Source organism: Ictalurus punctatus, chromosome 17 (assembly GCF_001660625.3).
Source record: "Ictalurus punctatus breed USDA103 chromosome 17, Coco_2.0, whole genome shotgun sequence".
Lineage (NCBI taxonomy): Eukaryota > Metazoa > Chordata > Actinopteri > Siluriformes > Ictaluridae > Ictalurus > Ictalurus punctatus.
The window spans coordinates 16,434,896-16,461,028 of NC_030432.2; the positions used below are offsets into that span (position 1 = coordinate 16,434,896).

Below are 26,133 nucleotides of genomic sequence, written 5' to 3' on the forward strand. Positions count from 1 at the left end.
CAGAGACACAGAGAGAGAGATGAGGTGAGATGAGATGCATCATAACACAAACACTCTAGCACACACCCATTGAAGGCTCTCCCAGTGCCCTGAAGGAGCTCATGGCTGAAAAGAAGTTTAAACATAAAAACCTATCACAGAACTTTGAACAGTTTTGTGCTTATGTGCATGTGCTGAGAGTTTTAAGATTGAAATCTGCTTTACATTAGTTGTTCTCTCCTGACAGACCTTTTAAATGAGACCCTAATACGTTTCATTCATCTTCAATAACTTCTTCAGGAATCCTGGCCATGGTTATGGTGGATCTGGAGGCTATCCTGGAAATACTGGCACAAGGAGGGAATGTCATCGGACACCAGTCCATCGCAGGACACCAGTCCATCGCAGGACACCAGTCCATCGCAGGACACCAGTCCATCGCAGGACACCAGTCCATCGCAGGACACCAGTCCATCGCAGGACACCAGTCCATCGCAGGACACCACGCGCATACACAATCACACCTAGGGGCAATTTAGAGTCGCAAATGCACCTACCGGCATGATTTTTGAGAGGTGGGTGAAAACCAGAGAACATGGAAGAAACCTGTATGGACAGGGGGAGAATATGCAAAATTCAGAGCATGAACTACTATTGAACCGGGAACCTTGGACTCTTACCCACTGTAATCCAGGATGACAGATTACAGGCTAGGTCTCAATACATAAAGGAACTAAGAAAGTAACTAATTATAAACACAAGTTATGATAACGTCTTATAACCACAACATGAGCGAGCAAAATTTCCACAATTAACCTTTGTGTTCTGTTCACTACTTGGCAGTGTTCCGTCATATTACCCCACTCAAACTGTTTAGGCTTCTGTAGCAATACAACAGTAGCATTTACTTCAAAATTCCCAAACTATCTTCTTTTCATATCAGTGACGATCATTAAAGACAATGCTAATAAAAAAAGCCATGTTTGGAAAACCTCCGCATGTGTGAAAATACGAGATGGATGAGGACGCAACAGCAAAATCACCTATTTGGGTCAGATTTACAAACACCAGGCATTTCAGCATGTGTGCCATCATGTTCACTGCCTTTGAAATGTAAATCATAAATACAATCTTTGCTCATGTCCATTAGAGAACCTAGTACTAGAGCCAATCACATAAAGCGTCATGTTGCAAGAATCATTTTAAGCATTTCTGCTCTTTTACTAAAAATTTACATGAGTCATGTTGATCTAAAAAAGAACCCCAGAGCCAAATCATCCAGCTGTGCACTTCGGCAAATACAACACAACAGAGCTCCACCTAAATTAACAAATCATAAACACAACAGCTTGACAGTTTTACTTACATCCATGAACGATTCAAGATTTTCAACCACAAGAGTGTTCTCCAAAATGGAGGCGTGGGCCTTAAGCAGCATATTCCTCACGTTACCCAAATCCATGCTTTCCAAATAGACCTACGCACCCAGTTCAATTCTCAACGTATGTGACAACTGGCAACACTACGAAGCTCACTCCTGAAAATCAACCAAAATGAACATGCATTTTGCTAAAAGAAGCAAAGCTTCACTTTCCTCCTTATTTCAGATTATGGAAGCTTCAGAGACCCTGATCTGAGAGCTGTAACTGAGTCACACGCACACACACAGACACACACACCGATGAACAAATGAGCGATTATGCGCCAAAACACACACACAAACACATTGTGTGAATACACCAGCTGCCAGTACTGTTGTTTTGCTATTGACACAGCAGCACCCATTCCCGAGAGAGAGAGAGAGAGAGAGAGAAAGAGAGAGAGAGCGAGCGCGAGATAGAGAGGGGGGCACCTGAGAGAACATATTAATTAAGAAGCTTTGAAGCAGATGCTACTACAGCAGTGAAGGGAGAGAGGGGAAAGAGTGAGCAGAAAAAAAAACACAGAAGAGTGACACTCAAACAGTAAACAATGTTGTGCTAGGAAGTGACTGCACTCCCAATCAGTCATCTCACCGGCTGTATTAATAACTCCGTCCGTTCAGTGCTGGAGTCAGGTCCTTCTGTCTCTGTCTTTCTGTCACTAGCTTCATCAGTCATATGCTTCGCTTCCACTCCCAGGCTTAGCACAGGATGATGACATCTATATCAATGAGCTATGATATCATTCTCTAAACAAAGCTCTATCGTATGATTTGCTCATGTCCATACCACAGTTAAATCATCTAGGTGTGTCCTCCAGTGGCTAGGTGTTCAATCATATTAGAAAGGCATTTGGCCCTGCAATATTGGAGTATAAAATGTTTTGCATGCACTATAAAAGCAAGAGCTATGGCAGAAGTGAAATAGGCCCTGGAGATTTACTAAGCAACAGGCATGTTGTTCTGCTCCAGAGCCTCCAGGGTTACATATGGATCTGTGCTCCTGCTCATGTACAGCAGCTGTCTAAATGTAAACATCCTCCAAGGCTTAGACTGTTCAAGCTTCTGGGACACCCTGCAATTATCTGCAACTACAGTATATGGCCTAAGGTATGTAGACACCCATATGTGGTTCTTCACATAGTTGGAAGAACACACTTGCATAGACTGTCTTTGTATGCTGTAGCATTAAGATTTCTCTTCACTGAAACTAAGAGGCCCAAACCTGTTCCAGCATGACAATGCTCCTATGCACAAAGACATTGTTTCCAAAGATTGGAGTGGAAGAACTCGAGTGGCCTGTACAAAGCCCTGACCCCAACCCCACTGAACACCTTTGGGATGTACTGGAACGCAATCTGCACCCCAGGGTCTTCTCATGCAACATCAGTGCCTGATCTCACTAAAGCTCTTGTGGCTGAATGATCACAAATCCCCACAATCACACTCTCAATTTTAAGGGCAAGCCTTCCCAGAAAAGTGGGGGTTATTATAACAGCAAATGTGGGACTAAACCTGGAATGGGATGTTCAAAAAGCACATACGAGTGTGATGGTGAGGTGTGTGCAAACCTTTGGCCATACAGCATATTAGATGCTCCGAGTGTCCGAGGTTGAGAATGCATTTAACCCGAATGCAATTTTAATGGGACTTGGAAAGCATCTGTTAATACAATATAAAATGTTTAAAATGTTTAAAAAAATAAATAAATAAAAATTACCACAACTAGAGCTGCAACAACTAATCGATGAAATCAATAATCGATTATGAAAATCATTTTCAACAATCTCATAATCAATTAGTTGGTCTGCGCACGGTACGTTTACTCACTATGTTACTTCTGTTCCGAAAACATGCTTCGGAGAGTAAATACTAAAGTTGTGTCCCAAATGACTATACACTTACACTATGTACTCTACCGTCTAGTGCAGTGGTTTTCAAAGTGGGGGCCGCCAGGGGGCTTCAATAATTTGGTCGGAGCCCCCAAACCCATCCCTTGCCACTAGTGTGTTTTCTCTTTCTCACTCTTTCTCACCACATACACACACACACACACACACACAATCAATTCCTAATGTAATGTAATGATGTAAGATATAATGATTAATATAAAAAAGGGGGATATATTCAGAAGTCTGTATTTTGAATGTGTTTTAAAGTTATCTTGCAAAAGGGGGGCATCGGTAAAATGTTAATGCCATTTGGGGCATGGTCTAATGCAGTGTTTCCGCGGACCCCTAGTGGTCGGTGGTGTCATTGCAGGGGGTCCGTAGGAAAGTTTTAAAAATGTGTAAATAATATTTATATATTTTTTGTTGAATGTATCAAAATATATTCAAATGGGATGTTTTAAAATGAATCAATTTGGTTATTCGCGCGCATTCACAAATATCACGTTAGCTGAGCTGACAAGTGTTCATTGATGGATTTATTTGAAATTTATTTACAAATGAAATGATAATTTGCAAAAACCTATGAGTGGTAGACAAGTTCAAGTGTCGCATTGATGGATAAAAAGTGTTTCACAACACAGTGTCCTCCTCAATTATTTGCACCTTTCATGAAAACAAGCAAATATTTCAAATAACAGGAAGGGTTTCTTTTCTTTAATGCTCCAAATCTCCAAAGGTGATTTTTAAACAGATGATTTTTAAACTTGACGTCCACAACGATCACATCTTTTTTTGTTGTGAATTCTTTATAGTTCCGGATTTCTTGAGTTAATACTGATGTCTGGTGTAAATTTCATATGAATAGCCTCATTGGAAATATTTTTACTGAAAAAAATGTTGACTAGTCCAATGCTTATTTCCCCCACTGTAATTATGTTTTTAAAAAAATGGACCTATTATATTTGAATGGTGGTTTATATTCATAAAATAAATGTGCACTGCAATTATAACGGGGGGACAGTGCACTTTTTTTCCCCCCCAAACACTGCAATGGGACCCTGGCTGAAAAGAACACAAATAATAATAAGTTTCATATCCCACAATCTAATCTTTGAAAAACCCTATGCGTGCGTTTCTTTTTTATGTTATGCATGCCATGGTTGCAAGACACAAACTAAACTGATTCCTTTTTACTCTAAAACTGCTTTTAATTAATTCTGATCAAACAAGAATCTAAAAGATGCATGGAGTAGTGCCCTCATGCACATGCAAACTTTATTTTTCAATGCAAATTTGAACCACAGCTGCTGGTGACGTAAAGCTTGAACCATCAGAAGAATCCAAAATCAGTTCAACTTCATGAAAAGCATCATAGGGATTTTTTTTTTTTTTTTAAGAATTAATTAAAGATTAGCGGAGTTAAATGGCCTTAGGTGGTGGAATAACGCACACCCTCTGCTGCTATGCTGCTGCTTTTTCACCTCCCTGCCGTTGCTCACTGAGGCAGAGGAGAGTAGAATTTCACACAGCACTCTAGAGAGCCTTGGGCACTTGGGGCCCTGTGGGGAGTGTGTGTTACCATGTATGTGTGTGTGTGTGTGTGTGTGTGTGTGTGTGTGTGTGTGTGGAACTGGAGACCTAGGGTCCTTAAGGACCTGGTCATGGCTCACAGAGCTTGTTAGAGCTTGTTATCATGCCATCTCTTTTGACAAATGTCCTCTGGCAGCTAAAAGGGAAAACACTTTGTTAAAGTAATAAAACCATGGAACTCGGCCAAAACATGATGGACAACTCCAAAACAAGAAAGAAATTCCTTGGTCTCAAGTCTACTTCTCCGTTCATTGTACTGTATTGTTCCTAGATGGAATATAGTTTAACTTTCCCGCTTCCACCCCATACCTCCTTCCCCGTCAGCACCAACCGTCCAGGCTGCTTTGCCATTCGGTCGCTTTTTCCATATCGCGCATAAGGAAGAAAAAAAAAAGAAAAGAAAAAAGTGATGACAGACACAAACTGGCAGGAGAAAAATGTCAAATTCTTAGCTCCTTTCCCTTCAAGTCTCTCTTTTTCGCTCCCTGCTCTTCTCTCTGCGTCTCCTTCGCAATCATCCAGAGCCGAAACCCGCTGAGACTTGAAGGAACGAGAGTGTAGTACTTCTTAAACAATGACTGCTCTTTATTTGACCTTCTTTGAGTTTCACCTCTGCAAGCGCTCAAAAGTGCTTGTGAAAAAACTATTGGCACAAGCTATACAGAGGGACAGCGTGGAATCTGCAAAGTCATAACCCTGTCCGTGCTTCTAACATTACAAAGACGTCAATAAACTTCGGAAGAGACAAAAAGGAAAGGAAATGAATTACACCTCATAGGCATTTTAGTTAGAATAAACGTCACAAATAAACGAGTCAGCCTTTAGCGATCGTCAAACTGTACCGTTTAAAGAAAATATTGAATACACTCATCACCGGGTTATTTGAGGCATTCCTATAAATCAGGACAGTATGGAATAAATAAATAACTCTGGAACAGAACTGTTTAGAAAGTATGTGTTTCTCATGATAGCAACAGGAGGTGAAGAGGTCACATTCTTGTCAGGCTTTAAGAGATCTGCAGCACGTCAGAAAATCAGTGCAATCTGATCTGATCCATTTCCCCCAAGCATGGTCAATCTTTTCCCTACTTATGGTGAACCTTAGGAGGGCAGCACATTTTTGTTAATGGAATCATCACGGCACCCTTTTCCGCTTTCAAAGTATGTGCACACTGCAGCTAATTACTAAAAGAACATAAGGGAAGTCAAAGACTCTCTACATGTCTGATTAGTTGGTGCTACCCTTAGGACCCTTACGCTATTTACATTCTACAGATTATTTCTTCAAGTTTCGTGGGAAACGGCCGAGAGTTGGCTTTTCAGGACGCTGCAGATGTCTGAAGAGAAAAAGTTTTTGGCATGCACACGTCCCTGAAGCTGAATTTCCAGAGTGGCTCATTAACTTCACAGTGTTGCTCTACAGAGAACGTGTGAAGAAAAGGGGTGTGTATGTTCTAGTCCTGTGCTGCACACCCACCTGGTGACTGTCACACTAACGGGAAAAGCTGTGAGATAGGCGAAAGTACTTACAGCAATAGACCCTCACTACAACCACGTTTAAATAAACAGATAAATAAATAAATCTTAACAGAAATCTTCACCAGTTCTTTATCTGTTTATGTGGAGTGTCCACCACACAAGACTCTGCGAAAATTGTTACTATAGAAACAACAACGTGCACATTAATATAATCCTGCCATTTGAGCAGCTGTTATAGAAACTTAAAATCAACACCTTCTGACCAATCAGAATCAGCGCTGCATTATAAACAGTGTTAAATGTTGTCATCTCTTATCGACCACACACCTGACACTGGCCTTCATGAAATAGATATAAACAAACTCTGCTGATGAACATTCATATTAATGAAGGATGAACTCGTATATAGAAAAACAGATGGAATCTAAAATAAAAACAGCTCTTGACAGTGAAGTCGTTCTGGTGAATGAGCAGATGCATTTTCGTCCAACCTGCTAGACAACGCTCGGCATTCACGGCAAGCTGAAGCTCCATTCAGCCTTCCCAGAATCAGATGAACGAACACTAATGCAGCGCAGACTGTCCGTCTGTTGTTTCTCATTTGTCTTTCGGTCAAATTCAGAATTAAAAAAAAAAAAAAGATGCAACGCTTCATGAATGTGTACAGCATGCCTGTGTGAGGAGACGTATAGCTGAGATAAGAGTCAATCTGGGAACTGTGTGAAGGTATGCTGACCCTCAGGCTGGAATCTCGGTCGAAACTGCACGCACGCACACGCACACACACACACACACACACACACACACACAGAGAGGTATGCCACTCTGACTTTAAGCCGGATATAGAACTGACAAATGAGTGTCCTTCATCAATACACAGATGTAGAACGGAAATGCTGAGAATTCTACTTAGGACAGCTAAAATAATCTTATTTGAAACAGATTATTAAAATAAATCATAATTAATTCAACACAATCAGTAGAAACAATAAAGGTTATCTTATTGGCTAGGTGTTTTGAATATTGTGACTTGTGTATTAAATCACAAGATCACACATTGCCTTGGCTTATTAAGAGTTTATAGCTAGCTTCCCTGCAGTTCTCACCTGGTTTCCCACTGAAGCTAAGCAGGGTTGAGCCTGGCCAGTACCTGGATGGGAGACCTCCAGAGGAAATTAAGGATGCTAGTGGAAGTGGTATTAGTCAGGCCAGCAGGGGGTGTTGTGTGGGTCCTAATGCCCCAGTATAGTGATGGGGACACTATACAATAAAAACAGCACCGTCTTTGAGTGGTTAAACAGAGACCCATTAAAAAAAATAATAAAGCCCAGGACATTTATTGTAAAAGAGTAGGGGTATACCCCTGTGCCCTGGTGAAATTCCCCCCATTGGACTTCTCCATCATGGCCTGCTAATAATCTCCATCCTTGGATTGGCTACATCACTCTCTCCTCTCCACTAACAGCTGGTGTGTGCTGAGCATTCTGGTGCACACTAATGCTGTAGTCGCATCATACAGGTGGATGCTACACACTAGTGGTGGTTGAGATTTCCACCTTACAATGTAAAAGCGCTTTGAGTGTCTAGAAAAGCGCTATGTCACTGTAACTATATTTTGAATTTAAAAGCTTCTAATATATCCAAGAATCAGGCACAATCTAATCCAGATTGATCCATGCACAGAAAGATCATTCATATCGAGTAAAATGGTTGGGCCTAGTTTCATAACCATCAGCCTGTTGATCCATCAGTCTGTTTCTCTCTTCCTTATCTCGCTGCAAATCGGCGCTTTGCGGATGCTGTCTGCTTGTTGTCGCACTTAATCGTTGCGATTCCAGATGTGATTCCAGATGTGCAGTCAAACTAAAGAATTAGATTGACAAAATGACTGAAACTCCTGTCGAAAGCTGGGGAACTCCTGACAAAATGTTTCAGCCTACTTCAGTCCACTTCAGCCTATCAGTGTTCGTCTAAACGCGCCTCTAAACCGGCTTTGATGGTTGTGGAAGTTCTACGAGGCTGTGAAAGCTCGGCAAAGCAGTTTTTAAATTAGCGCCGGTAAGCTTTCCGAGTTTAAATCCCAGGCCCTCGGCTGTATGTATGCTTGGATTTGGGTCTTGCTCATTTGAAAGTTGCTTTGTATAAAAGTGTCTACCAAACGTATACATGTAAATGACAACAGGACCCAAGTACCGTGGCCTAAAAGAGCAGGTGAGATGTCAGACAGGAAGAAAGGCACAGGGTGGAACGGTCTACTGACAGACAGGGGTTTCATTAACACAGTCACTTTTTCACTTCTTTACTCTCTCCATTCAGCTCTCTCAGACAATTCTCCAGAGAGACACTGGCTGTACTTTGTAATGGTGTGTGCATGCACACAGACTCACACATTCACACATATATGCATACATGTATATTATATATATATATATATATATATATATATATATATATATATATATATATATATATATATATATATATATATATATATATATATATATATATATATATATACACACACATACATACATACACACACACACACACACACACATTCAGCTGATTAAAGTGACAGGTTGATAAAGAAGAAGATCATCAGCTATCAGCTTTCAGGATAAGAAGATGATTTACTGTGGAACAAATCAGTGAAGTCACGATGTGGTAGAAAATGTCTTCTACGATCTACCGAAACGAAACCATCATTCACAAGAGACAAGATGTTACAAATGACGAAAATTATGCTAACCCTACTCTCCCTGTCCACATCCAGAACAGTAGCATGGCTCATTTCAAACTTCAATGTTGCTTTCCACAGCACACAAACAAAAAGTTTTTCACAGGACCCAGTTTAGATCTTACCAGAGCTTGATACTTCATCTTTCCTTTTTTCCCCCCCAGTGTATTACTCTACGTTTCTTTTCAAAAACAAATCTCTACATCAGACAGACCACACAAAGCCTCGTTACAGCAACTCTTCAGCTGCCATCCTTTCCTGGTATTCCTTTCGTCCTTTTTTCTCCTCTATACCCGATCTCTCTCCTTCTCATTTTCTCTCACTCCTCATAGGCGCAAGTCCCAATGAAAAGTGACACACTCTCCCCTCCTCCCCTCCCTCGTTCCCACCCTCCCATACCTTCCCCACTCACTCACTCACTCACACATACATTTTGGCACTTTTCCACTGCATGGTACGGCTCGACTCTGCTCTCTTTTTGGGGGCTTTCCACTGGGGATAGTATCTGGCACCTGGTACTTTTTCAGTACCACCTCGGTCGGTTTCCAAGCGAGCCGAGCCGATACTAAATGTGAGCCACGCACTGAGGGAGCAGGGAATTCTCCTTAACGTGTCGTTCTGTATTCTGCCTGAGTAAAAGTGTCATTTAATACAGTCTTTGCGTATGGTAATATTCTATTAATTGAAAATTAGGTATAATTTATTTCATTACAGATCAATTTACAACAAAGGTTTCCGACTAAGATTTTTACATCTTGCTTGTTACAGATTTCCAAACAGGAAAATATCGAAGTCACTCCTGCCGCGGCTGAATCTAATCCGAGTCATATATACACTACGTAGGTTCTAGAACAATGTTATTTTACATCCATGTTCAGTGAACAGGAAAGGCATTTGGAAAACTGCCTGACCGTGTATTTGTACAGGGCTCCGATAATACAACATTATTCCTGTGTGAAGGCGAGTGGAAGATGACACCCGCGTTGAGGCGGCACTAAACTGCAGTGGAAAAGCAAGCTCAGAAAAGTAAAGCGAGTTGAGCAGAGTCGAGTCGAGCCGTACCGTGCAGTGGAAAAGAAAGAGAGTCGAGTCGAGCCGTACCGTGGAAAAGAGAGTCGAGTCGAGCCGTACCGTGGAAAAGAGAGTCGAGTCGAGCCGTACCGTGCAGCGGAAAAGTGGCATACACACTCGATCTCAGCCTGAGCTCTCCCACTGTATTGCACTCAAAGCCAGGTCAAAGCTGTTCAACTGTATTTAACACACCAAAGCAGCAACACAAACGTGGCTACAGCGAGTGGGAATGGGAGTGGGAATGCACACGTGTAGCAAAAGAAGTTGGAATTTGGGATAAAAGCTTCTATGAAAAGGCTGTATTCAGGATTAAGTGAATTAAATCTATTAAACGCATAGAGATATTACACCAAGTGTTCCCCCTCCTTCCTTCCTCAGTTTCTACATCCCTGTGCTTCTGTCAGCACAGGTTTTGCTAGCAGAAGCAGATTTAAGGCAGTCTTAGCAAAGGTTTAGGGCCGATTAAACCACAATTCAGAGATAGTGCCAAATGCGCATTTAACCACAATTATCTCACTTATCTTTTTTTATTCCATCCAGCACTCCAAACCACCATACACGGCCAAGTTCTGCTCTTCCATCACAGATCTCTCTTACAACATAGCTGTATCAGAAAACAGAAAATGAGAACTGTCTAAAAGATTCCTGAGGAATGGAATCTTAAAATTTAAAACTGTGCCAGAACCTGGTCGTTCATCTCTACTGCAGTGACTAAATTATTAGCTTGTGTATAAACTATTGCATATACACACTTTAAGGCAGAGAGGCAGCTGTAAATATAAGGGGCGTGTCAGTCTGTGTGGCTTTGTGGTTAGCAGGTATGCCTTGCACCTCCAGGGTTGGGGGTTTGAATCCCGCCTTTGACCTGTGTGTGGAGTTTGCATGTTCTCCCCGTGCTTCAGGGATATCCCTCCTCTGAGTATTCCGCTTTCCTCCCCCAGCCCAAAAACCTGCGTTGGCATTTCCAAATTGTCTGTAGTGTGTGAATGGGTGAGAGATTGTGCGCTGCAATGGGTTGACACCCTGTCCAGGAGGTCCCCTGCCTTGTGCCCTGAGTCCCCTGAAACCCTGTGTAGTACAAGCTGTGTTATGGAAAATGGATGGATGGATTACTGTCACTGAATCTACTGTCTGGACTAGAAAGAAATCAGCCTCAGCTTCGCTTCTTCATAGCACTCCGTGTAAGACCATGGCAGTACTGTTGCGCTCGTTTCCACACAAATCCAAAATAATCCATTTTAAGATATTTGTTAACAGCAAATACTCTGATGTGAAGGCCAGAAATGAGATTCTTTTGAAATCTTTGTAAGACAGCAGGACTTTAAACCAGTCCCTCCTGGCCATATCCATTAAAAGTATAATCAGTTATTTTGATGGAACTTTGCTCTGCAGTGCACCTAAAGTCATAGCGCCAAGTTTGATCCATTTTATGGCACAGTTCAATAAAGAAGTCTGTTTGATTTACAGCCATAAAAGGCAAGATCTGTTTGATAGACTCTGACACAAACAGGATATAAAGATAAATAAGATGCAGACAGAGGATACGTGAATGAAGAAAATGGCCTGAACTGAAATATCTCCTGTGCAATGCAAATCAATGACAAAGCTGAACAATGATCAATCAGTGTGCACAGAGAGGGAGAGAGAGAGAGAGAGAGAGAGAGAGAGAGAGATAGAGAGAGAGAGAGAGGGAGGGAGAGAGAGAGAGAGAGAGAGAGATAGAGAGAGAGAGAGAGGGAGGGAGAGAGAGAGAGAGAGAGAGAATAAATGGAGGAATGCCAGGAGAACTGATCATAAATCATGCATCATCAAATTTTTCATCGATCGAATTCTACCTTGTGGAGACCACATTAAAAGGGGCACACTGTTTCTCCGTTCTTACCCTGCACAACACAGTAAAACCAAATTGTGTGTTTATAAGCAACAGGTGGATTATCCTATCTTTATGAGCTACTCCCACTGACGTGTCCATTACAGTGGCTTCGTCATTTTATCCCTACACCTACTCCTAACCTTAACCTGAGTAAACAAAGTGACATCATTTACCTATTTTCTTTAAAAAAATTATAATAATAATAAGCTGCATCTTTTCTTTATAGGGACCAGTGAAAAGTTTCCATTCCTACATTCCAATCAAGGAGGACATTTGATTCACAAACAGATAATTACACGCCCAAACACAAACACTGGTTTTATCATCCTCATCTAAATGGTATGCTTACTCTTACCCGTAACCCTAATCCTGTTTTAACCTCTGTAACCGAAGGGAAATCTTTTGGCTGCTATAGTTTTGCAAATAAAATCTGCATCTTCTGTATTAAAAAAATAAAGCACACCCTCTCCCCAACACACACACACACACACACACACACACGCCATAATCAAGGTCACCTCCACTGCCCTCTTCAGTAGAATATTGCCATCTAATGGACAAAAAAATCCAATAATTACAAATCAAACCAATAATGAGTGAACACTTTCTTGCTTCTAACATTTTTATTCTGCCAAAGATGTAGAACAACATTGTCAATGTCAAGGTGTTTCTGAGCCTCAGCTATTTCAGCTATATGTTGTAATAAATCCTCCCTTGGCTTGGCCTGCCCCCCCCATCTCTCTCTCTCTCTCTCTCTGAAGCAGAGCCCCCGCCTGCAGGAATCTATGTAATATTTTCCAGACGGTGTGAGTTTCTGTTTCTTTCACTAGTAATGTAAGCATTAGAAAAAAGTGCAGGGAGGAGACTAAATCAGATCTCACGGCAGCACAGAGACAATACTCAACCACCTCCCTAGGTTTACTTATCTACACACACCCCGATGCAACACATGTTCAAACATTAGCCTTGGTACAGGTTTATGATGTGTTGTACATCAATCTTTTTTTTTTTGCCCATTATCACAGTTGTCAATGGCACAGAATAAACAAACAGACATTATCTAGAAGGCAGCCTCTTATTGGTGCTCGTGTCTTTATTCAATGCTCACTGGTCATATCTCTTTCACTGATGAGCCGCTCCTGCCCTTTGAGCACCTGCCACAAATCTACCTAACAGTACTTGGATACGGGACAAAGCCCAAACAAGCTTATTGCCAAGGTCTGTCTAAAGATAGGATAAGTAAACAGAAAAAGGAGTGTCACATAAAACCCTGACCTGTCTCTCTGTGCCTCCTGCTCTTAAATACGGCTTAGTGCCAGTGACGTGGACTAGACTGTCTGGGCGATGAGAAGATCTTCAGCACTGAGACTATCCTGGGCCACGTCTCCACAGGCAGAATGAACACTCACATGTCTCCTGAGAACAGTCACATGGTGCAACATCTGTGGGAAATTACAAACCGAAACTTTATCCCCCCCTCGTCTTCACTCTATTTTAAACTCACACTCTCCTGCTCACTTCTGCCACTCATAGCTCCCTTCCTGTCTTACTAGCTCATTTATCCCAAAAGCATCTCACTGCCTGCCTCCTCCTCTTCCACTTCCTCCTCCTCCCTCCTTCTGAAGCCTTCTTGGCCTGCAGCAAAAAAGATAAAACTGCTATTTCAAATAGCACCACTGTAGTACTTTTACTACACATGTAGCACTACACAGGTTATGTCTCAACCAGCTCCCTAGTTCAATAGTCAGGGCACTGATCAGGGAGGTGGCCATTTTAAGGGCTGACTCAATCGCAAAATCCTTCCAGAGCAGTGGAAGGTTCGCTCCCACAATGCACCACGATAACCAGGGAGAATCAGTGCTCAATATGATCCCTTACCGGAAATGATGTCATGTTTTCTGAAGCCTTTCAGCTAAAGGCAGGGGGGGTGTTTGTTAACATGATTACTTATGTTAGCGATTTTTAACTTTAGTTGACATTCTATATATGTATAGACTCTATATTACATATACACACACATATACATATATACATACATACATATACATATACATATACATATATATATATATATATATATATATATATATATATATATATATATATATATATATATATATACACACACACACACACACACACACACACACACACTAATATATATATATATATATATATATATATATATATATGGTTTGTTTGAGTCTAATGACTTAAGTGTTTAATGATTTTTTATCCACTATTTAGCCTACGATTCTGCTTGAAGTATCATGAAAGAAATGAATGAAATTAAGCTAACATATTTATGACATATGTAAATATTTTTACGTTTTTAATTTTTGGTGATGTTTTACAACACGAGTATGTAAGCTTGTTGCTGGAAATTGAGTTATCAGTGTTCCAGTGTATAGTGAGCCGGCACTGAAAGCCCCCTAAAGGGATTCTTCCTACAGTGCCAGCTGTATATTGGGAGCCTGTTATACCCATTATACCCGTTAAGCCATCAGAGAATCCATTGCTGGAGTTCATGTTGTCTGGGTTTGTCGTCTCAGCTCACCAATGGGCGGAGATCCTGATCTCCACAGGTAACTTTGGTCTAGGTAGTGTGGCCAAATTTGTGTGTGAAGGTGAGCTATGTGAAAGCAGACTCTAGCTTTGATTTACAAAGTTTTTTTGGAGAGGGCCAGCCTGATGGCCAAATCCACGGGGCTGTTCACCATGTACTACGAGGTGGAGCCAGAGGCCAACAGTGCGGTCTCCATACCTGCAGAGCTCAAACCAGTGGTCAATGTAGCGACCTCCGGAGCTCCAGCCTGAGACCATCGTGGTGGCCTCACCTCCAGAGCTCCGGCCCAAGAACAACGGAGTGAGACCAAGCTCCAGTTTGAGGCCAACAATGAAGCCTCCCAAGTCCTGCTCCTACTAGAGGCCGACAACGTGGCCTCCCAAGTCCTGTTCACACCAGAGGCCAACGACAAGGCCTTCCATGAGAGCCTTATCTCCCTGCAGTTCTCACCTGGTTTCCCACTGAAGCTAAGCAGGGTTGAGCCTGGCCAGTACCTGGATGGGAGACCTCCTGGGTAAAAGTAAGGTTGCTGCTGGAAGTAGTATTATAGAAACCAGCAGGGAGTGCTCACCCTGTGGTATGTCAGTATAGTGACGGGGACACTAGGAGCCCACTCCAATGCTACAGACAATGTCTGCCTTGGGTCATGAGCGGATACTTTGCACGAGGGGCAGGACCGCTGGGAGGGAGTGTTTGTGGGCACGACAGCACACTACTGGGTTGACATGACTATTTTCTTTGCCATGTGTGTTTTGTTTTGGCTTCTGTCCTATCTCCACCCCTGTTTTGTGATTGGTTGTTTCCCTTGTGTATCATCATCGTCATTCCTTATGTGAATACTTTTTTTATTCATCGTATTGCACTCTTGAAAGAGCCTGCATTGATGCATGATAGTGATCATAATCAAACTTTTATTCATTCAACCATCTTCAGTAACTGCTTTATACTGGACAGAGTCATGGTGGGCCCAGAGCCTATACTGGGAAAACACTGGCTATGTGGTGGAAATACACCTGGATGGAATGTCAGTCCATCACAGGGCAATTTATCTTAGATACCAGAGAACCTTGAGGAAAGCCACACAGGCACAGGGAGAATATGTCAAACTCCACGGACAGTAACCCAAGCTCAGGATTGAACTGGGAACCCGTTCAACCAGATTAATTAGGATTATACATAAATGCTTTTTGACATTCCAAAATCTCAGTATCAGATATTTCTGCTGAGAAATAAGCACTAACTACAGTAGGCCTAGGTTTTTGTTTGTTTGTTTGTTTGTTTTTTTATAAAGGGATGGATTGTTACATTTTAAAATCAGCCAGTGGCCATACAGAGGTAAAAAAATATGCTGCTCATTTATATAATCACAAACTGAATTAAAACCAAATTCTTAAGAGATCCCCACCCCTAGAAACATGCTTTGCATAGACAGAATGGCAAAAATTCAACATGAGATGCCAAAGTTTGGTAACCATTAACCAAACTAATATGCAAAAGTAAAAAAAAAAAAAAAAACAATCAATATGAAGATGGAGTGCAAATGATTAAGCTCTGTGGCAGACATGCAAACTCTCTTTCCAGCTCGTGACAACCATCTGCAAGCCGTGCAGAACCAAATGGACCTACTTTTTTCAGTGCTACATAAAACTTATTTTAACCCTGCACTGGCCTCATGTATTGGAAACTCATCTTCTCACGTTACGATAAAGCGGAGAGAGGCTCTAATTCAGATGGTGCATAGCAGGAAAACCTATAGTGTGGAATTAACACTTACACTGTACATTGGTGTCCAGCTAGTAATGCTCCACTGGGGATTTTTCCGTGTAGGGTGAAAATATTTGCTCTCTATAGATTACACATCTCCTTCTTTCCTCCCTCTTTGTCTCCGCCTCTTTCCCTTCTTCTCCCTCCCGCCTCTTCTTTCTGAGCTATTTATACTGCAGCACCAAGACAAATCTATTTGTAGAAACCATTGCACAGATGACTGAGTGACAGAGTAAGAGCCAGGAAACAATTCTAGAAAGCTAAAAACTGCATACGCTTGCATTTTTTCCTTAAAACCCCACAAGATTTACAGGAAGAAGTGAAGCAATACACAAGAGTCAGTCCTGAGGATGGTACAGCAGTGGTTTGACTGGCTGTAATTTGAAGCATGCGTCTCACCTCCGCTTTGTCCTGCTCCAGTGTAAATACACAATCCCACAGCAGACAGTAGAACAATAATAAACTTGGGCTTCTCCCACCCGGTGACGCACAGCTGACTGGCCTGTTGCTGCCACAGTCCAATCTCTCCTCTCTCTAACAATCTCTGAGAATTTGGTGTCAGGGCAAACTCCAGCTGAAAGAGTCTCTCTTTGTTTACTGATGTGTCACAGCCCTGGGCGAGAAAGTGTGAGAAAGCCACAAAGATCATGGACCAAAAAGGGCTGGGAAAAAGAATGACAGGGAGGAGGAGGTAAAATGGGAAGAGAAGAGATGGAACAGCAAGAGAGAAATTTTATGGCGGAGTAGATCAGAAGCTGAGGTAGGAGCAAGTCGGGACAGTATCGTTTTTGGCAAAACAAAAAAAAAAAAAAAAGGTTTTGCAGCATGTTCAATAAACTATCTATTCAGAGGAAAAACTCCAGTCTCTTCATGCCCCAGGTTTAAAAAAGTGGAGAAAACACAGATATTGTTGCACCACCAACAATTAACGAATCAGAACTACTTACTTGTCAATCATGTTGCCTGTCAATTCAGGAAGTTATCATTTAGAGATATATAGACAGATATATGCAAAAGAAGGTGTAAAGACAATAGGGACGTGCAAAAAAAACTGCTAGCTGTGATGTCAATGTGTACCATATGGGTGGAAAACTGACAGCTGAGAAAGTGAGAAAAAGAGATGAGAGAATGCATCAAGTGATGAGAAGAGAGGAACTAAATTCTGCCCCACCCAGGGCTCACACACTATGTGGTAATAGGTCAGGGAAAAGTCTTAAATCATCATTTCTCAATGTGAGCTGATAGATTTACACGAAACCCTCCCAGTTTCTGAAAATCATACCCATCACCTCAGGATTTTGCGAGTCATACCTTTCATAGCATGCTAATGCAAGTATGACGCTGAAGCAACACACTTCCCCTCTCGTGAAAATGCTCTGCGTGCACTGCTATGTTGGCTGGGGCAGGAAGAGATCTCTTCAAACCAGCCCATCAAATCTGGGCTTGGATCCCAATGACATTAACTATTTTCAGTGTTTGAAAAGCCTGAATACACAATGCTCCCAACCAACACACTCACAAGGATGCACATCTCCAACAGTGCTAGTTTTTCCACTTATCTAGCACTTTGGCTTAACTGGCACTTCCTTATGTGTTCCATAAACATATGCACCATTCCTCCACATAAGCAGAGTTGGAATCTAGTGGGAGGAGGTACACTAGCCTGCAGATATAAACATACATCTCAGCTGCCAGTGGAGGGGGAGGGGACTGCAGACAGATGCAGAAAATGGGTAGGGTTAAGTTCAATCCATAATACCACATTTAAGGTGCAACAGTTAAAGAAGGGTCAAATGGTCTAGCAATAAGCTCTTCTATGGTTGAAACAAAACATCCACAAAAATGAACACATGGTCATGGAGAGTTTTTCAGGAGTAAATAAAAATATTTTATTTGGTGTATTGCAGGTGTAAAAAGCTTTCCTTTTTCTCATCCTTCTTTTCGCTCGACATTTTGAGTTAGCTGCAGGTTCGTTCACAAGTCCTAGGTCACTGGAGCTGCACTCGCTTGCACTGTATATTGATTGTGTCATTGACTATGCAAATGTGTCCCTTATGTAACCTAGATACAGTCTGTAATTGTGTAAAAATAGCCAGCTACTCTCACCACTTTCTAAACGAACTGCAAGAGTCTCCAAATGTTCTCATTATTTTGAACACGGTTTTCGCAATACTATCCCATTTGGCAGTAATATAATTCCATATACTTCAATCAAAATGAATGCAACAAACTTGGTAAATTTGGACAAGATGGGACAAGTACAGGAACTCTTAACATTCCAATCATCCCCAGGGCCCTGTGCCCTACAGCCACTCCCTTCAGGCAGTGCTTTGCTCTGTGGGCATGGCACAGCCTGGCTATATCAGTCACATACCAGTTAGAAATCCCAGCCCTGGAAGTTAGAGGGCCGCTTGACTGGAATTGCTGCGGCCTCGATCTCCTCCTCCCAGTGCATAGAATATTCACAGAGCCTTATAAGGGCGGGTCATGCTGTTTGGAGCGGGGCAGGGGGTTCCCACAAGAGTTCCAGTGCTGGTCCAAGTTAATGCTGAGCAGATAGAGCAGCTACCTTCAGCTAAATAATTTACACCAAAAAAAGACCTCTCAAGAGAGGATCTGCGACAGAAGCCAAACTTTTTAGAAAGCTGGAGTCAAAGAACTACAGCCAGATTGTTGCGTATGTTTATCATCTCTGCTACAGTATCTTTTGGGTCCAAAGTGGGTGGACTCAGATGAAACAGCAACTGCAATGTTCTCTGCAGGCTTTACTGTTCATAATTTAAACTGGCATTTAGATGCTAGATGTTTAAGACCGGCTTAGAGATCTGTCTTTACAGATCTGCAACAACTGGGCCTGCATTTTCAAACACAGCATGTCATGTTGCTTATATAGTAAGATAAATTGCTTTATTAGTTCTCTTTACTTAAATGGTTTGGTGAGCTTGCTGCACATGCAAATGAAGACGAATTCTTAAGACAACTGCTTGATTCATCTTCAGTAACTGCTTTATAATAGTCAGAGTCATGGTGGATCCAGAGACTATCCCAGGAACAAGCCTATTCCAAAGCAAGGAACACACCTTGAATGAAATGCCAGTCCATTGCCACACACACACACACACACACACACACACACACACATACACACACATACACACACATACACACACATACACACACATACACACACATACACACACATACACACACACATACACACACACATACACACACACATACACACACACATACACACACATCCCCTCTCATTCATACCTTGGGGAAATTTAGAGTCACCAATCATCCTATTGGCATGTTTCTGGGAAGTGGGAGGAAGTCATAGAACCCAGTGGAAACCCACACATACACTGGAAGAACATGAGAAACTAGACAGACAGTAACCCGAGCTCAAGCTGCAATGCTACCTAACACTAAGTGTCGCAAAATCCATCCATCTATCCATCCATCTTCCATACCGTTTATCCTACACAGGGTTGTGGGGAGCCTGGACACCCAGGACAGGCTCACACACATTCACACACTATGGACAATTTGGAAATGCCAATTAGCCTACAACGCATGTCTTTAGACTGGGGGAGGAAACCTGAGTACCCAGAGGAAACCGGAGTGCCCCCTGTGTGTTAGGAAATACGCAAGGTCAAGGCAAAGGTAAGCGCTAGTCAGGCAACCTCGACAATGTATACTGTATACAATTCTTAAATGTGAGCCTGATCACATTAAAGCTTTATAATTAGACTAAATATTCAGACCGTTTGCATCTGTGCCACTGAGGAATAGGTCGAGTGATTCCTATTGCAAAGCATGGGAACATTTAATTCCATGAAATACTAATAGACAAAAACAGGGATTATCTTTGACAATAGAATGCATTGAACGTCTGACACACAAGTCATATTACAACAACGATGGTATGTCAGCATTACAACATTTCCTTAGCCACAACAGCCAAACCATAGTCAAGCATAGAAGTGAACACAATATATCTGCAGAGAGCTCTGACAACGGCTATTATTACTCCACACAGCTGCATGTCAGTGGTGGGTCATTTGGAATTACTCCCAGTTGGTTAGCAGACAGACAGAGCTTATGAAATCATGACAATCATCATGCCCTGCCATTCCACACATTGCATCCATAATTACGGGATACCAGCGTTCCTATGGGTGAGGAGGAAATATTCTGGTAGATATGATGAGCATCTGTTCCATTCTCTAAGCTTCTCACAAAAATATTACATTCACAATTACTTTGCAATACAACCCTTAAATGTTAACATGATAATCTTGTGAGACATGACCATAAACTAGGAGGCCAGCACAAGCACTACAATGAGGTCCTATAGGCATCCTGACAGGAACATACAAAGCTAAACATGCCAGAACTCCGCTGTGCACATACCACCATTATCTAGGTACTGATATCATTTCAATCAGTTTGCATGCAAAAGCATTCCTGTAACTCAGATTTTCCCTTTATTTTATCAGACATTTCAAATGTAAAATGCCTTAATCTTACACCATATAGTCTTTCTTTCTTATCCTGCACCCATATCATTCATAACATATCATCAATATGTTATGGGTTGATCAGCAATTTCAAGAAACGCCACAAACTCTAGCACAAGATCATAACAGGATCATAACAGGCTACATCAAACAGGTTCAATCGGGTTTCTCTTTAAAAAAAAAAAAAAGAAAAAGAAAAGAAAAGAAAAGAAAGTGTTTTCTCTCTGAAAATGAGCTCAGGTATAACTTGAGCAACTGCATATAAAAGTACTTAATAATCATCCATCCATCCATATTCTATACTGCTTATCCTTTTCAGGGTCACAGGGAAAACTGGAGCCTATCCCAGGGAGTATCGGGCACGAGGCGGGGTACACCCTGGACAGGGTGCCAATCCATCGCAGGGCACAATCACAAACACATTCACACACCCATTCATACACTACGGACACTCTAGACCTACCATGCATGTCTTTGGACTGGGGGAGGAAACCGGAGTACCCGGAGGAAACCCCCGAAGCACGGGGAGAACAAGCAAACTCCACACACACAGGGAAGCAGCGGGAATCGAACCCCCGATGTGAGGCGAACATGCTAACCACTAAGCCACCGTGTGCCCCACTTAAAAATCATACTTGACTAAATATAAAGTAATGAAACATTAGTGCGTAACGACTCGAGTAAAAATAACCCACAAGAAAATTACTTGAGTAAACGTTGAAGATCTGCTTTTTCCTCACTGTTTACTATGATACATGATTAAAAGCTTTCTCTTTTTCACAAACTCTGGGATTGGCACCCTGTCCAGGGTGTACCCCGCCTCATGCCCGATGCTCCCTGGGATAGGCTCCAGGTTTCCCCGTGACCCTGAAAAGGATTAAGCGGTATAGAAGATGGAGGGATGGATGGACAAACTCTGGGGGAAAAAAAAAGTCAAGTATGTGCTAACCTATCTCAGTGAAGTGGGGAGGGCGCTAATATCTAGCAGCTACCTACTTTAGTAAAAGTTTCACTGAGTGAAGCAATGTTCGTGCTTGCCGGATGTTTTTGTTGATTTCTGCAGATGGCAAGTTGGAGATTAAATAGTTATACACACTTCAGTTCAATTCAGAGCTTCCCTACTGAAACATCCAGCTCGGTCTGACCAGCTAGCAGCTGTGCAAACACACTCTGAACTGGTTAAACTGGTACCATCTTGGGCAGCTGGTAAGTGCTTGTAGAAAAGAAACAGGTTTTTAAATAACTGCTATATTGTAAAAGAAACATTGTTCTTTCATTGTTCAAAAAAAAAAAAAAAAAAAAACCACAACAGTAAGACATTTTTAAAATATAAGACAAGTAATAGTGAAACTGGAAATTAACATACCAGTTTGACCAACTTGAACTGTGTTTTGATAGATTGTCAAATTTTTCAGCATGGTTAGCTTTCACTTGCTACCCTGACAGGATTTCTGCAAGACTTTTTAAGCTATAAATGGATAGATATTTAAATGTGAATATGTTAAAAAAAAAAAAAAAAAAAATTATTCAGTAACTGATTACATGTTCAACCTTCAACACTGCAGGCCTTTGCTAGATTATGGGTAGTGGTGAGCTGGCTAATTAGTTCGGGAGGTAAAGAAGTTCATTTGTCAGCTTATAACAATGTTTGCCTAACATTCTAGAAAACTAGCTAAAACTTGTTCAAATATAGGCAGGTATACACTCAGCATCCACTTTACTAGGAACACCTGTTCATTCATGCAGTTACCTAATCAGCCAATCAGGTGGCAGCAGCACAATGCAAAATAAATAAATAATAATCATGCAGATACAGGTTAAGTCCTTCAGTTAATATTCACATCAAAGATAAGAATGAAGAAAAAACGTGTGACGTTAACAGTGAAATGGATGTTTGAACCAGATGGGCTGGTTGAGATTTTCATAAACTGCTGATCTCCTGGGATTTTCACACATAACAGTCTCTAGAGTAAAAAAAAACAAAAAAAAAAAAACGCACACAGTAAAAAACACTGGGCGAGTGACAGTTCTGTGGGTGGAACTACCTTGTTGATGAGAGAGGTCAGAGGAAAATAGGCAGATTGGTTCGAGCAGCCAGGAAGGATATAGTAACTCAAATAATCACTCTTTACAACCGTGGTGAGCAGAAAAGCATCTCAGCATGCACAACACATCAAACTATGAGGTGGATGAGCTACAACTGCAGAAGACCACATCAGTTTCCACTCCTGTCAGCTGAGAACAAGAATCTGAGGCCGTCATGGACACACACTCACTCAAACTGGACAGTTGAAAATTAGGGGGCGCAAAAAAAAACAAACAAAAAAACAAACAAACAAAAAAAATTCACCTGAAGCTCTTGACCTGTATCTGCATGCATGATTTATTTGTTTTTAAATTGTGCTTCCACATTATTGGCTGATTAGACAGCTGCATAAATGTGCACTTGTACAGGTGTTCCTAATAAAGCGGACAGTGACTGTATAATCACATTTTTCCCCTCACATCACACTTCCAGTGTTCCAAGCAACACCAAGTGGCTTATCGGAGCGGTAGAATAAACCGGGTTAATTTTTAAACACAGATCTGGGATGTGTGAGCCTGAGCATGTGTGCAAGAGATAGTGTTTTTCCAGACAATCATGTGTTTGCAAAGCAGCTTTGATGCAATAAAAACCAGCTTCATGAACATTACTTCTAAATGAGAGCACCTAAATACTGTAATCATATCCATGCAGAAAGCAAAGCAGAAACGCATGCACACAGTCTCAACAATACATTTACTACATTTACTAGGTGTTCTATGTGGTTGTACTGCATACCGGGTATTTCTGTGTGTCTGCTGTCAATACAGAAACGTCTACCACATACCACCAGGTCACCAGGATGAGGACGAAATAACAGGAGGGAGACTGATTCTCTACTACACTAACCTACCTTCCGTATCATCCGTGTGGCGTTGATGAGCTGAAACACAGTGACTCCAAGTTAATGGCTCAACAATAATTCAATACACTACACCACTAGTGATATATTGTCAAATAACGTTCTGGTGAAGCTAAGGATAGATATCAGTCCTTCCAGGATTTCGTAATCTCCAGGTCTCCGCAATGTTCCGAGGAGCTTGCAATTTTTCAAAATTAGCATAGATTTTCCACAGATTTGGGCCAACACCCATCATGTGATGTCATCGCAATGCGCATTCAAAGCCCTCTTCGATTAATGTGCGTCGAACATGAGTACAGCTAAAAGGCCTCATTTACTAACAAACATCACTGAGAAAGGCCGGGCAAAACAATTTTGTGCAATTGCAAGTTCACAAATTCACTTTCTAACAGTTTTCCGCAAGGAAAAAAAAAAGAAGAAAAAAAAAAAACAGCATTTAAAAAAAAATAATAATTAAACTCAGCAGCAAAATCTAGCATTTTTGGCTGCAACGATCACAAAAAAAAACCTCCACGAAATCCTGTATGGACCAGATATGTACTAAGTAATATTCTTCCAAAGTGAAAAGGAGACCATATGTACTTTTTTCATGACAGGAAATTATTATTTTTGTCATTAGGATGCAGTCTTCGCTTTGATAGCTTTTATCATTTCAGGAAACAAAAAATGTTAAAGTAACCTCATAAAGTAGGCGCTTAACACTTGATGTTCTCATGATACTCATTATATATCATGAGATTTAGTTTCGCTAAATGACCACTAGGGATGGGCGATATGGACTCACAATATATTCTGGTATTTATTGCGATAACGATATCAGTGACGATATAAATATAGTACCACTGTTTTTTGCTACAAGTGATAGCTGTGATCTTGAGAGCCTCAGAAACACAAACATTGGTCTAAATGTAAAACTCATTTTCTGTAACCAAACCAGTTCCAGATTGTAAAGATAGCTCCTCGTTTAGCGATAAACTCCTCCTCAGATTCACGTCCGCCTTCCGCCGTACATGTTTTCGCTCTGCACGTGAGCTGCGAATGGGTCGCAGACCGTCGCATACAAATACGTCATCAACTAAGCTTAATTGTTATTATCGTGGGAAGAGTAATTCTTATTGTGGGGAGAATTTCTACCGGTATATCGCAAACTATAAGATATCGCCCATCCCTAATGAGCAAAAGCATACTGGAACAAAGTTGAAATTCTTTTCTATTAAGAAAAGACAATGCTACTGTGCTTGTTTGAATAACAATGGAGTTGGCTGTAAAAAAAAATATATGACTCCAACGACATTTTCAGATAACAATGTGATACTGTCACATTGCCCACATTAACTAGCCTCTAGCAAGTATTTCCTGCTCCCTGTCCTTCATCTCCTTCGACAACTCTGTCCATTCTTGTCCGTCATTACATGTGATGTAATGTGTTAGAGGATTAAATATCAACTTGCGCCACAGGGTTAATCAGCACAGTTTGTGCGTGTGTGTGCGCGTGTGTGTGTGCGCATGCACGCCCTGGGAGTGTACCAGGATCTTAAGCCTTCAGGAACTGCCAAGTCAGCACATTTGACTTCTCTATGCAGGTAAATTTGAATGCACGTGTAAGCAATGAAAGCTGCCATTTAAAAAAAAAAAAACAAATGAGGCGAGACCAAGCTCACAGACAATTATGAAGAATTCAACAAGAACCAGGTTAACGGATCCAAGAGCTGTGAAGTGGCAATTAAAGTTGTAGTGCCTATATTTTTTCTTCCTGATATGGAACTGAATTAAATCCAAGGGCGGTGCCCTTCAGCGCTGAGAAACTTTGAGTGGAAAAGCCACAACTAAATCGAGAGAAGCTGCAGACCCAGCAATGACCTAATGACGTGCCAAGACTTTTACTTATTCCCCTTGCACCAGAGTCCATATACTGAGTTTTCTCTTTCTAAGGGTTGCTCATTCTGTGTGTTTCTCTCCCTCCCCCACTCTTTCAGTTTAGAACAGTTTTCAAATTGCGTGCGTTTACCCAGGAAACGTCCACGGTCCATTGCCTTTTCTGTTCTTCTGAAAACCAAGACATCAAACTGTAAGTCATGAGAACCACTATACCCTCTGTACTTCAGCTATTACAAATGAATAATCTCAAGACACGGGAATTCTGGTAAGTGTTGGCAGAGCTAAATTTAAAGAGTTTGTGAAGTGTAAAAACCCTTCCTTGGCAGGGCTTTGGGCCAGACCTTGGTACTTCCTGCACTGTGGGTTTTTGAAGCAGGTGTATCCCCTCCTCTCTCCAGGGCCAGCAATACGTT

General features: G+C 41.5%; 1 protein-coding gene across 4 annotated transcripts in view; it reads right to left on the bottom strand.

Moving 5' to 3' along the window:
* myo1cb (myosin Ic, paralog b) overlaps positions 1-26,133 on the bottom strand; it is a 56,842-nt gene that overhangs the window by 24,286 nt on the left and 6,423 nt on the right. The window contains exon 1 of one of the 4 annotated variants that reach the window (XM_047161193.2): positions 9,223-9,255. The exons of 2 other annotated variants lie outside the window; for them this stretch is intronic. In XM_047161193.2, coding sequence (XP_047017149.1) covers positions 9,223-9,240 — 18 coding nt within the window. In that variant the 5' untranslated portion in view covers positions 9,241-9,255. Of the gene's footprint in view, positions 1-1,345; positions 1,649-9,222; positions 9,256-26,133 lie in introns of those variants that run through there. One more of the 4 variants, XM_017490936.2, reaches the window with a different exon arrangement.